The following is a 16,139-nucleotide window of genomic DNA, read 5'->3' as shown; positions in this document are numbered from 1 at the left end:
ATTGAAACTATTGGTTCTTACATATTTTATTGTTTCACTAATTTTAGGTAAACTTAAACTAATTTGCAAATTCATTTAGCTATTTAGCTAAATCCCATCACCTATTAATATAATAAGTACCTAGTCTTATTTTCGTTATAGCTCCTTGTGTAGTGGAGGAAAAGTCAATGTCTCTCGATGACTTTTAATTTTTTTTTGTTAAAAACACTTTTTATACATAGATGTATAAATTCTAAACAAATAAAAATATTTTTTTAATTTAGAAAAGTTTGCCTTGAACATGACCTAATTAGTGCCCGGGCTGTGCCGGAGATGAGCATTTTTTAGAGCCGCTTGAAGGCCTATATAACAAAATCTTCTACAAGTCTAATTAACTCACAGGTGGCTCGGTCTAATGGACATCTCTAAAATAATATTTTCTTAATTATATTTTCATTCCTTTTCTTTCATCTATATTTTATAATTTATGCACATTGACAAATAGGGGCATACAAAAAATTAAAAGATCAATTTTTGCTTGTTTGTCTCTTTTACGGTTAGGTTTTTATTCTTTTGTCGTATCACAATCTTTCGGTGCCCATTAACAAATATGATGGATGTCATATTGTATATGATCAGTTTTAAAGTTAGTGATGAAAGAAATACTAGCAAAAAAATAGCTTAAGATACGTCTGAAACGGGCATCACTTATACACTAAGAGAGAAGCATTATTCTAAAAAAGAGCAAATTATTCTCTAAGAAAAACAAAAATTGGTTTTCTTTCTTCCATGGAATCACCTATTTTTGTACATATTATTGTTCAAATGGACTTAGTGATGACATACATACAGAACTAGAAGTAGTAATATTCCATTTAAGAAAGGGCAGTATAACAAAATAGCCAAAATGAAACTATGAATTCTGTTTTTAGTTTATGTTTCACTACTTTTAGGGAAATAGCCAACAGGTTTACGTGGCAATAATTAAGGTATGATTTATCCTTATTTATTAACAAATTCGTAATTTTCTCTCCCTTACTTTTTTCCTACACTTTTTTTACATAAAAACTTTTAAAAACCATATCTATCTCATATGAACTCGAAATTAAGTGATTCCAAATCCTACGGATTCGTGCCGCCGAGATCTTCAAAAATAGATCCATTGTGTTTGATGAAAAATCATGTTTAATACCATAGATGTAAAAAAATCACGTTACTACCTTAAATATGGAAATAATTGGAAATTTTTGAAATTATCAAAAAAATAAATGGAAACGTAACTATGATGCATTAAACATAATTTTTCATTAAACACAATGGGTCTACTTTTGAAGATCTCGACGCCACGAATTTGTAGGATCTGAAATCACTCAATTTCGAGTTCGTATGAGAAATATACGAATTTTTGAAGTTTTGATGAAAAAATATTATTTGAAAAAAAATAGTAGAGAAAAAGTGACGAATTTGTTAATAAATAAGGGCAAATAAGACCTTAATTATTGCCACATAAAAATTGTCAAACATAGACTAGATCTAAAATTACATGTTTAAAGTGACCTAATTAGTTACAAATCATTTAAGAAAACCAACACAAAGTCGGTGAGTTAACCGATCACCAGCATCTGTTTTTCTCGTCCTTCTATCAATCTATAGTAGTATAATTATTTTTATAACATTTGGTTGTTGTATTCTATAAAAAAAAAATACACACATAATATTCTGTTTGAAGTTCAAATATATTATTGTATAAATGGACTTAGTGATCATAACTTGTAACTAGAATTATTCTACAATGAGCGGAAATCTAGAAATAGTAATATTCCACAAGGCTCTTTCTCGTGCAAACGAAAGAGAAAGTGAGAGAGACTTGATTCATATCAAACCTATATTTATGTTGTTATATGAGGTTGATTTATATTTTAATGCAAGTTCCTTCGGTAAGATGTCTTGCAACATGCTACAAGATATGTTGAGATATTTTAGCCGTTTTGTGCAAAATTGTATTTCTGTCAAATTTCCTATTTCGCCAAAATGATTCGTGGGAGACTTTCTACATTGGTTCTATTCGCGTGTACGGGTAAGGAAACCTTACTTCGTCTTCCAGAGATGTTGACAACTATAAAAGCCAAGGGCTTCGCCGTTAGTAGTCTTTACACATTTATTCATACTTTTAGAGTTTTTAGACGTGCACGATCGGCGGACTGAAAAGCTATTTGTGTGATGTGTGTGGTTTATTTCTCTAGACATTATTCCATATATATTGAGTGTTAGAGAGTTGTGTGGGTTATGTGATTGATGAATCTCGTTTTGCCATGTGTCAACTTTCTTACACAAAACAAAACAAATCAGCACTTGACACATGGCAAAAGATGACAAAGACATTGCTCACTTTTTTCCTTCACGTCGGGGATTCAATATCAGCTCCAGAATATACACAAAGTTAACTCCGAAAATCACCACTTATGTTATGTGTGAATATTTAGTTTTCTATTTATTTTAGTTTTCTTTTATTTTGCCTCCTCTAAAACACTATAAAAGAGGTTTAGGCTTTATTTTTTAGACCATATTTTTATTCCGAAAATTAGCTAAATAGTATCATTTTATTTGCTCATATTTTCTCTATAATTTTTTGAGAATGAGTTGAGTTCTTGGCTAAGTTTCTATCCGATTATGGTTCCACATATGTGCTTTAATGTTTTATTTTATTATTGAATCAAACTCTTTTTATTTTCTCATAAAAGTATATTCTTTTCTTTTTCATATTAATTCAGTTATGCTTGATTTTATGTGATTTTTGAAGAACATTAATTTGCTACACTTATTTTGTGGTTTTTCTTTTATTACGATATTAAATATATTGTAATTTTAGGTATTGCTTATAAAATTTGTGAAAAGAGTATTATTTCGTTAGACTAATTCTTTATTGCATTATTATCATTTCGATATATCACTATTACATAAACTACAATAAAAGACATAAAATTTAAAACATTCTTTATTGCACATAGTCCAAATTTTCACATGACTTTACAAGTCCTTTAGAAAACGTCTCCAACATTCTTTTAAAGTCATTTGAATAATAACTTAAAACATCAACGTGAAATTATTGAGTTGATCATAAAAGGACACAAGCGTTGGGATCTTGCTCTTTAACATAGTAATATGGCTGTGGGAATTGAATGCTTTGGTTGTGAGACTGCCAAACATCTTCTTTCTTAGGCTCATCTTTCTTTGCCGGTGGTGGTCCCGCCGAGACTATTTCCACGTGGCAATGCTTTCTCAATTTGCTCACTAATCTCACCGGATCGATTTCTCCGGTCACTGTCAGCTTCATCTCCTCCATGTCCATGAAAACCGAAACAATCCCTGAGAAAAAAAATATACCATATGATCAAAAATACACAAGGTCAATAATTTTTATTTTCTCAGTAGATTGCTTAAACGTACCTGAATGACCAGAAGCCACTGTCATGACTTTCTTCTTGACTCTGTCGTTATGGAAGTCCAATTTCGTCACAACTGTCTGTTACCATGAAAAAAGAAAAAATTCATCATTAGTTCATTTAAGAGCAGAGAAAAAAAAATATTGGAAACTAAAGAAAATAATGAATTATGTTAACGAACCATCATTATTGTAAAAGTTATGTATATTCAGCTTCGAATCAGAAATGCGAGAGAAGAAGAAGAAGCTGTGCTTTTTTGGTGTTTAATGTTGTTGTGTATTGTGTTTGTGAGAGAATATGAGGAAATTTGTATTGTTCTCTATTTATAATGGTGAGAGAAGAGATTTGTGTTCGGTCAATTCTCAAGTCAATCTGTATATATGGTGGTGATTCTTTTCTTCACGCACGTGGGACCCGCTTCCTTTGAAATTTCATGCACCACGATGCTTTAAAGGTCCTTTACGAAAGTCCCACAAAAAAAGGTCCTTTACGAAGCTTTTGTTGAGTGAGTGGACTCAAATTTGGCCAAAGCAAAAACTCTTTGTGTGAGAAAAGTTTCCAAGCGCTAACGATCATATCTGCCACGTCAACAAAGTTGACTTGGTCAATTGATTTGCAAATTAGATAGATTTCAATCGTAGAGAGAATATGAAGTAAGGAATGGTTCGACTTCGACTCAATTGAGGCTTTGGGCGGGAGAGAAAAAAAAATATTTTTTTTATAATTACATTACAAAAAATGGTTAAAAATGACATGAAATCTACTTTTCGTTGTTATTTTTTCACATGCAAATCCAAAAACTAACAATTTATTTTTGGTCGACTACTTGTTAGATTTTGCTTGACATTTTTATTGCATAAACTGTAGAGCAAAAAATTTCAAGTATTCCATTTAGTGATTTAACAAATCTTTTTAAATCGTTTGTGTTTGTTTTTGTTTTTATTTTTTTTTCGTATACCGAAGGATATTTCCTAGTTTATATATATTTAATTTTTTCTTATGTTGACAAAAAAGAAACACAGAAAAACAGAAAATTATATATAATAAATTTAATAAAACAAATAGAATGAAAAAAAATATATAAAACCTATGTAAATAGTGTACTTGATAAAACCTGTAACAATTTATTTCGTGAAATCTAGTTGTCAATTGGATAAATTGGTTAGGGGTTGTGATTAGTGCAAGAAAGTGTGCTATTTTTGTGCTTAACGGTTAATATTAATTTATAATTATTTGAATATTCTTTTGTTATTACTGATTATAATTTTATTAGAGAATATTTATTTTTTCTACAAATATTTGATTTGATACATTTTATTTTGTAGTATTAACTGCTGGGGTATAGCAAGTAACGAGTTGACGGACCTTATTTCATTTACCTGGCAATTTCCTTGTGCCTCCCACATTTAAAAGAGTCTATTACCTCCGGTGCATGGCTTTAAGTTAATAGGAGCTAATTGTTGCAGCAAAAGCAAAAACGCGTGGCCCGTCTTCCACCAAAGAGCATTCACACTAAATGAATCTCGTTTTGTCATGTGTCAACTTTCTTCCACACAACAAAACAAATCAGTATTTGTCACCGAGGATTGAAATGCTGACGGTTGATTTCATGTCGATTGGCCTCAAAAAACCGAAATTGTGGTGACCGATGGGAATTGCGATGGAAAAAAATGTGGAAATTTGAAAAAATTGTGTCGACGGAAATTTCGATAAAATACGGGAATGCCGACGGAAATAATTTGCATAATTCTTAATATAACAAATAAAATCCATTCTTCAGAGACGTAACAAAATTAGTTTCAAACACACACATAATAAGTTTAAACTCCAAATTCAAGTCTCCAATACATGTAATAAGTTCACACATGATAAAAAAAACATAAACAAAATGTTCAAAACACTTAATAGGTTGAAAAATAAAGATAAGTTCAAAACACATACTAAGTTCAACATAGATAAAAAAAGACTCAATAGTAGGTTGACTGACACTGGGGTTGATATATAGTAACCCCCAATTCATGCTTGGAGATCACAATAGTCAGCCCATTAAAATAAAATTCGGATTCTATCAAAACAAAAGAAATTCTAACTTTGAAATCTAAATCTCAAACATGAAATAAATTCGGGTTCTATAAAAAACAACAATAAATTCTAACTTTGAAATCTAAGTCTCAAATATCAAATAAATTTGGATTCTATTAAAAAAAATTAAGAAAAACATATGTGAACCACACAACATAAATACACACCTTTCATTCAGCAAGATTTTTCCAAAAAAATCAAAACAATTCGATTTCATCACAAACTCAAAGTATTGGCATAAAATAGTGAGAATAACACGGGAATGTCGCCAAAATTACCAAGAAATGACGAAAATATTGCTGATTTTGCAACAGACGGCGTCGAAATAATGTGGCATGGTCGAAATGACGAGGATTTCCTGGAAATGTCGACGACACAAATACGCGAAACGACAAATGGACATTTTTTTGTCGGACTTCTCCAATCGCCGAAATTTCGATGACTTTTCCACAACATGCCCTGGAAATTTATACCTTGTTTGTCACATGGCAAAAGATGACAAAAAAATTGCTCACTTTTTTCCTTCATGTCAGGGATTCAATATCAGCTCCAGAGTATACCCAAATTTTGAAAATCACCATTTATGTGTCAATATCTAGTTTTCTATTTATTTGGTTTTCTTTTATTTTGCCTCCTCTAAAACACTTTAAGCTTTATTTTTATACCATATTTTTAATTCCGAAAATTAGCTAAATAATATCATTTTATTCGCACATATTTTCTCTAAAATTTTTGGAGAATGAGTTGAGTGCTTGGCTAAATTTCTAGTAAGGTTAATCGTGATCTCGATAGTGTAAGTTTACATATCTGATTATGGTTTCACTTAGTGTGCTTTAATGTTTTATTTTATTATTAAGGATAATTTACAAGAATCCCCCCTGAACTCTTACTCGAATAACGAAGTGCACCCTCAACTCGGATTTTCAACAAAAACTACCCTGAACTCTTGTTCTGTTAACGCGTTGCCCCTTCTGTTAATTTTTTTTCCGTTAACATCCAATTTTTGAGCACGTGATCTCACATAATTACTAGTTTGAGGGCACACTAGTAATCTTATCAAATGAATATATTTAAAACAAATGAAAAAAAAAATTAAAAATAATTTTTTTTAACAAATGAAAAAAATAAATTAAAAATAATTTTTTTTTTCCTCTGTCTTCTTCTTCTAAATGTCTTGCAAATGTCGTTAAATGTCTTCTTCTTCTGGTTCAAAAGAATTTTTAACAAAAGAATTGTTCTCGCTCCTTTGGAAGTCCAAACCAGCTCGGCTCACAGCCTAGCATTCTCCGCTGGTTGCAACGCAGACGACATATCTCCCGGAGCTATGTAGGGTTCGAGTCAACACTTAACGAACTATGATATTGGCGATCTGGTTCTACCCGGAAGCATGGTTTCGAGCTACAGAGAAGCCATAGTCGTTCCTGACATTATTGAGAGCACCGTGGGGCTGCTATCTGCCACTGATGTAACCCTTTAAAAGCCACATTTTGTTGACTCGAAGGAAAATGTGGGTTAGCTTTCTCTCGACTCATTATACTCGTAATAATACCCAACAATCGTAGGCCTGTAAAAAGAACAGCGAGAAGCAAAGAAGGGTCGAGTAAAATCGATTAAATCAAACTGTTGAAAACCGAGAAAACAAAATCTAGATTTAGTTATTTTGATTTCAGTTTTAGTTGGACCAAATAATATATAGTTTTTTTTTACAGGTGTTGTGGGTGACTGGTTCGCGCAGAGGCCGGGGTTGCTTTGGATCTGGTGCGCGAGCAGAGGCGGAGAACCCGGATCTGGAGCGGGGGCTAGGCAAGCGAAAAACGAGGAGGCACCGGCGAGCTGGGAGATCGGTCGCGAGACCCGGGCGAAGGGCAAGGAGGCGCCGGCGAGCCTGGAGAGCAGTCGTGCGCGAAGAAAGGGGCGCTGCCGTCGCCTGGGTTGGAGAGAACCGGCGCGCACACCAGCCCCGTGGAACTCAGATCCACTTTTTTTGTTTTTTTTTTTATTTCGATTTGATTTAGATTAGAACACTCAGATTCTCCGAGGAAGAAAAATCCCCGACCATTTGCAAGACATTTAGAAGAAGAAGACAGAGGAAAAAAAAAATTCTTTTAATTTATTTTTTTCATTTGTTAAAAAAAATTATTTTTAATTTTTTTTTCATTTGTTCTAAATATATTCATTTGATAAGATTACTAGTGTGCCCTCAAACTAGTAATTATGTGAGATCACGTGCTCAAAAATTGGATGTTAACGGAAAAAATTAACAGAAGAGGCAACGCGTTAACAGAACAAGAGTTCAGGGTAGTTTTTGTTGAAAATCCGAGTTGAGGGTGCACTTCGTTATTCGAGTAAGAGTTCAGGGGGGATTCTTGTAAATTATCCTATTATTAAATCATATCTTTTTCTCTTCTCATAAAATTATATTATTTTATTATTCATATTAATTCAGTTATGCTTGATTTATGCGGTGTTTAAGGAATATTAATTTGCTACACTTATTTTGTGGTTTTTTCTTTTATTACGATATTGTCAATCGGATATATTGTAAGTTTAGAGATTTCTTATAAAATTTGTGCGTTAGACTAATTCTTTACTACTTTGTAATCATTTCGATATATTACTACTACATAAACTAAAAATAAAAAATAAAAATAAAATAAAATAAAAAAAACACATAAAATTTAAGACATTCTTTATTGAACGACTTCAATAGTCCAAATTTTCATATGACTTTACAAGTCGTTTAGAAAACGTCTCCAACATTCTTATAAAGTCATTTGAATAATAACTTGAAAAATCTACGTGAAATATTTTGAGTTGATTAAAAAAAGACATAAGAGTTGGGATTTTGCTCTATAACATAGTAATATGGGTATTGAATGCTTTGGTAGTGAGACTGCGGCCAAACTTGCATGTGCTCGTCTTCTTTCTTTGTCTCCTCTTTCTTTGGCTCTTCTTTCTTTGCTGGTGGTGGTCCAGCCGAGACTAAATCTGCGTGACAATGCTTTCTCAATTTGTTCACTAATTTCACCGGATCGATTTCTCCGGTCACTGTCAGCTTCATATCCTCGATGTTCATGTCAACCTTAACAACCCTTGAATCATGACTAGAAGCCACTGTCATGACTTTCTTCTTGACTCTGTCGTTATGGAAGTCCAATTTCATCACAGCTGTCTGTTATCATGAAAAAAGAAACAATTCATCGATCATTAGTTCATTAAGAGCAGAGAAAAAAAAAATTGGAAGCTAAAGAAAATAATGAATTATGTTAACGAACCATCATTACTGTAAAAGCTATGTATATTCAGCTTCGAATCAGAAATGTGAGAGAAGAAGAAGAAGCTGTGCTTTTTTGGTGTTTAATGTTGTTGTGTATTGTGTTGCGAGAGAATATGAGGAAATTTGTATTGTTCTCTATTTATATTGGTGAGAGAAGAGATTTGTGTCGGTCAATTCTCAAGTCAATCTGTATATATGGTGGTGATTGTCTTTTTCAAGCACGTGGGACCCACTTCCTTTGAAATTTCATGCACCACGATGCTTTAAAGGTCCTTTACAAAGCTTTTGTTGAATGAGTGGACTCAAATCTGGCCAAAGGTAAAACACTTTGTGTGAAAAAAGTTTCCAAGCGTTAACGACATCTGCCACGTCAACGAGGTACAGCTGGTCAATTGATTTGCAAATTTGATAGATTTCAATCATAGAGAGAATATGAAGTAAGGTGAACTGGAATTGCAATAATGGTTCGACTAAATAGAGGCCATGGGCCAGATAATTATATTACAAAAAAATTGTTAAAAATGACATAAATCTAGTTTTCATTGTTATTTTTTCACATGCATATTCAAAAACTAACAATTTATTTTTGTTGGACTGTTAGTTTGATTTTGCTTGACATTTTTATTGCATAAATTATAAAGCAAAAATTTCAAGTATTCCATTTTGTGATTTAACAAATCTTTTTAAATCGTTTGTTTTTGTTTTTATTTTTTTTCGTATCCCGAAGGATATTTCCTAGTTTATATATTTAATTTTTTCTTATGTTGACAAAAAAGATATATGTAAATAGTGTACTTGATATATGTATAATCTAAAAAAAATTATTTTGTATTTCTCTTGATAATTTTTTTTTCCTCTCGACCTCTTCTTTGAATATGGTTAAATAATTTGAAACAAGTATAAGTAAAAGAACAACTGTCAAATGAAGTATTTCTCCAAAAAAAAATTAAATAAATAAAATTCTAAGTAGGTTGTTTTGTTAGTATTCTAGTGCTCGTAATTTTTTTTTAACGTTTTTGTTCTTACTAATAATAGGGTAGTTTCCTTTCCTTGTACTTAATTTCTTTGATTCGTCTAAATTACATTTTTATTATTTTATTTCTTTTTATTCATAGAATCTTCTTTAATCTTCTTCTTAATTTAGTTAAATTTCGTTTTAATAATTTTGGTTATATCTTTTACGGTAACTTAACTAGGTTTTAAAATAAATAAATAAATATATAAAAATACTAAAAATTGACGGGTGCATGTGTAGTGTGTGGTGGAAAATACGAGTTTTGTTCTGTCTAAAAAGACTGGTTGTTAAATAAGGTTTTGCAATCTCCTCCAATCTGGTCTGAAAACCTCGGGAGTTATGTTTAGAAAAGAAAAGATTGGGTTTAAAGTGAGATCATTGTAACCTTTCCAGTTTGCCTGCGAACATTCTTTGTATGTGCTATTCGCATTACTACCTATTTATCCTCAAACAAAAAAAAAAAGACAAATGAATGACCCAATTTAGAGACGAACTAGGTCGTTTTGCTAAGAAATCCAGCGAAGAGCTTGATCATAGTCAAGAAACACCTAAGTATCGATATCTTTCATCAACTTCCACTTCTTCTTCTTCTTCTCACTGATCTTCTCCAATCTCATTGCCAAACAATTTTTTCAATCCAATGACACACATAGAGGAAAATCATGTTAAAACTCTCAACGAGTACTTGTATCCAGCTCGAACTACAGTCCCATCATGTATCATTTTCAATTCTAACACACCAAATCACGAGTTCAAGCCTGTCATGATCCAACTTTTGCCAACCTTTCATGGGCTAGAAAACGAGAATTATGTGCATATTCTAGAATTCGAGGAAGCAGTGGCCACTTTCTATAGCCGTCCAGATGTTGCTAGGGTCATAAGGTTGAAACTCTTCCCATTTTTCCTCAAGGACAAAGCGAAGAGCTGATTGTACTCTCTAAGACCCAAGTCTTTTAGAACCTGGGAGGAGATGACTACGTTATTTTTTAACAAGTTTTTCCCCAATCATAAAACTACTGGTCTAAAATGAAAAATCTCAATGTTTAACCAAAATGTCGGTGAATCACTTCGCTGGACTTGTGATAGATTTAAAGATCTGTTGAACATGTGTCATACCATGGCTTTGAGAACTGGCGCCTCGTGAGTTACCTCTATGGAGGTCTTACTGGTGATGAATGCAAGTCAATTCAGTTTATGTGCAATGGACAATTTTAGACAATTCAGTCTAGAGAAAGAAAATATATATATGTACAAATAACTACTAACCAAAAAATCACCCATATGAATATGATGAAAGAAGAAGAATAAGCTCACCAGATAACACAAACGTTGGGATCTTGCTCTCTAACATAGTAATATGGCCGTGGGAATTGAATGCTTTGGTTGTGAGGCTGCCAAACTTGCAAGAGCTTCAAATACTCATCTTCTTTCTTAGGTTCTGCTTTCTTTGCTGGTAGTGGTCCCGCCGAGACTATATCAGTGTGGCCATGTTTTCTCAATTTGCTCGCTAATCTCACCGGATCGATTTCTCCGGTCACTGTCAGCTTCATCTCCTTCGTGTCCATGAGAACCAAAACAATCCCTGAGAAAAAAATACCATAAGATCATTAATAAACAAGGTCATATAATTCTTATTTTCTCAGTTGATTGTATATTCTATAATAAAGCATACCTGAATGACCAGAAGCGAAGGTCATGACTTTCTTCTTGACTCCGTCGTTATGGAAGTGCAATTTTGTCACATCTATCTGTTATCATGGAAAAAAGAAAGAATTCATCAGTAACGTAGTTCATTAAGAACAGAAACAAGAAAAAAATAAAAATAAATAATAAAGTGGAAATTAAAAGAATATGATGAATTATCCTAACGAACCATCATAATGATTGTAGTGGGGCTAATAAAAGTTACGTATATTCAGCTTCCAATCAAAACTTCGAGAGAATAAGAATAAGAAGCTGAGGGAATCAATGTTGTTGTGTTGTGAGAGAAGCTGAGGGAATTCGTATTGTATTTAAATGAGATTATTCTTAAACTATGAGTTTCTCTATACACTTTTGTACCAAAATTCAATAAATCTAATTGAATATAAAATTATGACTATCTATTATGTACAATTACAATGTTAACCTTATAATTTTCCATTTTTTTTATTACTTGCATCTTTCCTCGATTATTCTTCAAAAAAGTAAAACCGTGTTTATTGAAAAAAAAAAAAAAAAAACCAAACCCTCTCTCTTCCTTTATCTTCTAGGTTTTTCTTCTTCTATACACATCCACACCAACTCTTCTACTTCTCAAAATATCGCTTAGCGTAAGACCTTTGGCTCACTTTTTTTTCTCCTAGAAAAATCTTTGGAGTTTGGGAGATCGGTGACTGGCTGGAGTTCGGAAGAGCGCCTTTGCAAAGATTTCAGCGACCGGTGACTCGCTGGAGTTCGTGAGATCTTCATAGCAAACTGGCCGCATGATTAATGAGTACCTTGCGAGGAGAACCTTCGGTCTTCCGTCATGGCTCGAAGGTATAAATTTTAGAGGTGGGCTTGGGGTAAGGATGGTAATTTTACCCATGTACCCACGTACCCGCCACATGTAGAGTCTTACCCGAATAAATGGATAATGGGTAGGGGTACGGTTATTACCCATTAAAAATTATACGGGTATGGGTAAGGTATGACTTTTAAGTACCCTACCGAGAACCCTATCCATACCTTACCCGCTTCCCGCTTGAAATTATTACTATATTTATGAATTCTAAGCAAATTTTAGTATACGTATTTATTAATTTAAGTATTTTTTATTTAAGTATTTTACATAGATTTATTTATTTTTTATTCAAGTATTTTTTTTATTTGTTTATTTTTATTAATAAATTAAATATTAAATGGGTACAAAAATATATATGGATTACCATGTACCATCTAAGATTTTACCCAAACCCATTAAAAATAAATGGGTATGAGTAGAGTACGTTCTAAAAAAATCGTGGATAGGGTTTGCAAGACCTTACCCAGACTCTACCATTGTCATCCCTAGTTTCAGGGTTTCTGGTGGTCTCTCTCTGGTGCTCCCTCGACCTCGGCGAGCCGTAAGCACCGCGCTCCGCTGGATCTCGTAGCCACCACCACCATCCCCTCTCTCCTCCAGTATGTATAGCGAACCCTCTCTCTTTCTCTATTTCAGTCTTTCATTGTGTTTCGCTCAGAGACAAGTGATTTAAATTTATATTTTTTAAAATACATTTTATTTGCTTAGATCTGTGATTGATTTAGTTTGAATTTGATTTGTTTTGGTTGTGTTGTTTTTAGACAAAAGTTATGGTCTGAATTAGTGATATATTTTTGAGAAATTTTCTATGATTCATGAAGCATTTGTGAAAATATCTGCTCGTTGTAGCTTTGGCATCTCAGCTTGGTGTAACAACAAATTTCGGTCATGTAGATTGGGTTAAGTTTGGTAATGTAGCTCATGACATATTCTCCAGTGTCATTCATTTCATCTTCATGAATGCGTTTTTTTTTTTTCCGTTTCATCATCTTGATTGCTGTTTTTTTTTTGTTCATTTCATCTTCATGAATGTTTTTTTTTTTTCGTTTGTTCATCTCATCTTCAGGTTCAGTTCGAGAAGCTTTTGGATTGTGAGTATCTTCACAAACGCCATTTTCGGGATGTGGTTTTTTTGGGCAAGGTTACAAGGGTCTTTGATTCTGGGAAAGTTTACAAGGGTCCTTGATTCAGGATTATTATGGATTTGTATGTATACGCATTTTATTAAAACTATGTGATATATTGGTATGTATTTTGTTTTTCAGTATGACTTGAGAGCTTCATTATTGCGTGTATGTTGTTCAATAAATTCAGTGATTTATTAACATATTTATCAATAAATACTGTGATTTATTGATATATTTGTCAACAATTACTATGATTTATTGATATATTTGTCAATAAATCACAAATCCTGTTATTTATTGGCATGTTTGTCAATAAATTCTGTCATTTGTTTATATGTTTGTCTGAAAATTTATTAGTAAAGATATAAATAAATATTAAAAAAAAATTTCAAAATCGTTGAAGAATTATTGACATCCAAAAAATTTATTGACAAAGACGTCAATAAATCTTCATACGAATACCCAGATTCTTTGAAGATTTATTCTCATATTCTTGAAGATTTCTTGACATTTAGAAAATTTATTGACAAATATGTCAATAAATCTTCAAACGGAAAAAAAAGTCATAGTTAAATCACGTGGCAGCTTCAGGAAGAAAGTTGAAGGAGAGTTGCTCCTTATTAACTATACTAGTTTTGACAAGAAAAATTATTATTGTTTTTAAACAAAAGGTGAAAAATAAAAAATAAGGAAAATAGAATAAGTTGAAGACTTTTAATTTTATTAAATTAAATTTAGCAAAATCGTTGTCAATGATTTTTTAAAAATAACAAAAGGTAGGGAAACAAACTCTTTATCTGTCAAATTTCTTTTAAGTATTATGAAGAAAAAAAATTAGTTAAATAAAAGTTGAAGTTAAATTTTGATAAAAGAAATTTAAACAAAAAATATAGAGAGAAATAGAAAGTAAATTTTTTTTTATATTTATATTAATATAAAATCTACCACTAGTACAAAAAAGACCTTTGGGTGCGACTTTTTTCGAACCCAAAAGTCAATTTTCGCACCCAAAGATATCTTTAGGTGCGATTTTGGGTGCGAAAAGTCGCACTCAAAAGTCTTGACTTTCGGGTGCGACATTTAGGTGCGACTTTCCGCACCTATCGCACCTAAAAAGTCACCCAAAAAAAAATGGCACATTGGACTGGTAATACACGGCCAAGAATACATACACGGCCAAAAATACATACACGGCCAAGAATACATACACGGCCAAAATAACAACATCACGGCCAAGTCCAAAATTCACGTCCAATTTATCCAAAAAAATCAAACAATCCATCTTACACATAATCTCAAGCATACCATCAATCCAAGAACACCAAAACCATCTCAAAATCACTAAATCACGTCCAGAATATTAAAACCCCCAAAATGAATTTCAAACCCTAGATTCACAAATCTAACTCGGGTAAGATCCGCTCTTTCCCGACGTCTCTTCCTCGGGCGGCGGCCACAGCGAGCTCGCGGCGGTCCTCGCCTCCTCGGCCACGACGCGCGGTGCTCGGGTTTGATGGCTAGATAACGCGCGCTCAAGGAAGGAGAAGATGAGAAGAAGATGAAGAAGGAGAGGTGGATGATCGGCCGATTCTCTTGTTGATTGTTGTGTTTGTTTTTTTTTCTTCTCTCTTGCAAGTGCCGCTCGAGCGAAATGAAGAGGAAGAAAGAATAGAAGAAAAACGAGAGAGAGAGAGAGAGAGAGAGAGGCTCGGAATGTGAGAGAATGAATGAAAATCGCAGTGTAAATTTATTTTATATCCTGATCTAGAATTTGGGTGCGACTTTGTCGCACCCAATGATACTTTTGGGTGCGACAAAGTCGCACCTAATAGTATTTCAAAAAAAGAGGGGGAAAATTTGACCGTGATAAAATTTAAGTCATTAGTACTATTGGGTGCGGAAAGTCGCACCCAATAGTACTATTGGGTGCGGAAAGTCGCACCCAATAGTACTTTTGGGTGCGGAAGGTTGCACCTAATAGTATTTCACAAAAAAAGGGGAAAGTTGACCGCTCAAATGTTTTAAGACTATAGGTGCGACTAAGTCGCACCTAATAGTTTTGATGAAGCATGGGGTGCGACTAAGTCGCACCCAAAAGTTTTGACGGACTTTTGGGTGCGAAAAGTCGCACCCAAAGTTTAAAAAAATCAGCGAAATTTTTTATATGCTGGTTTAGTTTTGGGTGCGACAAGTCACACCTGAAAGACTCATTTGGTGCGAATTTTGGGTGCGAAAAGTCGCACCCGAATGTCTTCCGGACCGGAAAATAGTATTTGTAGTAGTGTACGTATGATATTAATATCACATAGTTTTTGAAATAATATCTATATATATAAACATATACTCTCAATAATGTATGTTATTGCTATAGTATAATATAGTATTAGTAATTATGATTATAATATACATAAAAAAATTACTCCAAATAATATATGTTATTGATATAGTATAATATAGTATTAGTAATTATGATTATAATATAAATAAAAAAATTATACAAAATATAATGATGAGAGAGGGAGGAAAAAAAATTATACAAAATATGTTGACGAGGAAGGGAAAAAAAAAATTTAAAGGCCAATGACGAAAAAATATATATATTAAGGGTCAAGGGTGCGAAAAAAAAAAAAACTAAAAGACCCAAAAAAAAAAAACCACTGGCGACGCAAGG

The 16,139-nt window shown here is 32.8% G+C and overlaps 2 protein-coding genes across 2 annotated transcripts; both read right to left on the bottom strand.

The window, feature by feature from the left end:
* Window positions 1-2,956: 2,956 nt before the first annotated feature.
* On the bottom strand, window positions 2,957-3,752 carry LOC149380207 (heavy metal-associated isoprenylated plant protein 12-like). Its single transcript, XM_089603639.1, has 3 exons — window positions 3,604-3,752; window positions 3,427-3,502; window positions 2,957-3,345 (listed from the first exon to the last, which is right to left on the bottom strand). Exons 1-3 carry the CDS (start codon window positions 3,607-3,609, stop codon window positions 3,095-3,097), a joined length of 333 nt encoding a protein of 110 aa, XP_089459765.1. The 5' UTR covers window positions 3,610-3,752; the 3' UTR covers window positions 2,957-3,094.
* Window positions 3,753-10,211: 6,459 nt separating this feature from the next.
* LOC149380206 (heavy metal-associated isoprenylated plant protein 12-like) lies at window positions 10,212-12,509 on the bottom strand. The gene is made up of 4 exons (XM_089603691.1): window positions 12,116-12,509; window positions 11,469-11,544; window positions 11,111-11,378; window positions 10,212-10,961 (listed from the first exon to the last, which is right to left on the bottom strand). The coding sequence occupies exons 1-4, from the start codon at window positions 12,245-12,247 to the stop codon at window positions 10,907-10,909; spliced, it is 531 nt and encodes a 176-aa protein (XP_089459817.1). The 5' UTR covers window positions 12,248-12,509; the 3' UTR covers window positions 10,212-10,906.
* Between the last annotated feature and the right edge of the window lie 3,630 nt (window positions 12,510-16,139).

The sequence above is a fragment of the Urtica dioica genome, chromosome 12 (genome assembly GCF_054948205.1).
Source record: "Urtica dioica subsp. dioica isolate 48M chromosome 12, U.dioica_male_clone48M_v1_H2, whole genome shotgun sequence".
Taxonomy (NCBI): domain Eukaryota; kingdom Viridiplantae; phylum Streptophyta; class Magnoliopsida; order Rosales; family Urticaceae; genus Urtica; species Urtica dioica.
The sequence above is the reverse complement of the archived record's forward strand: the minus strand, read 5'-3'. Positions and strand labels throughout refer to the sequence as shown.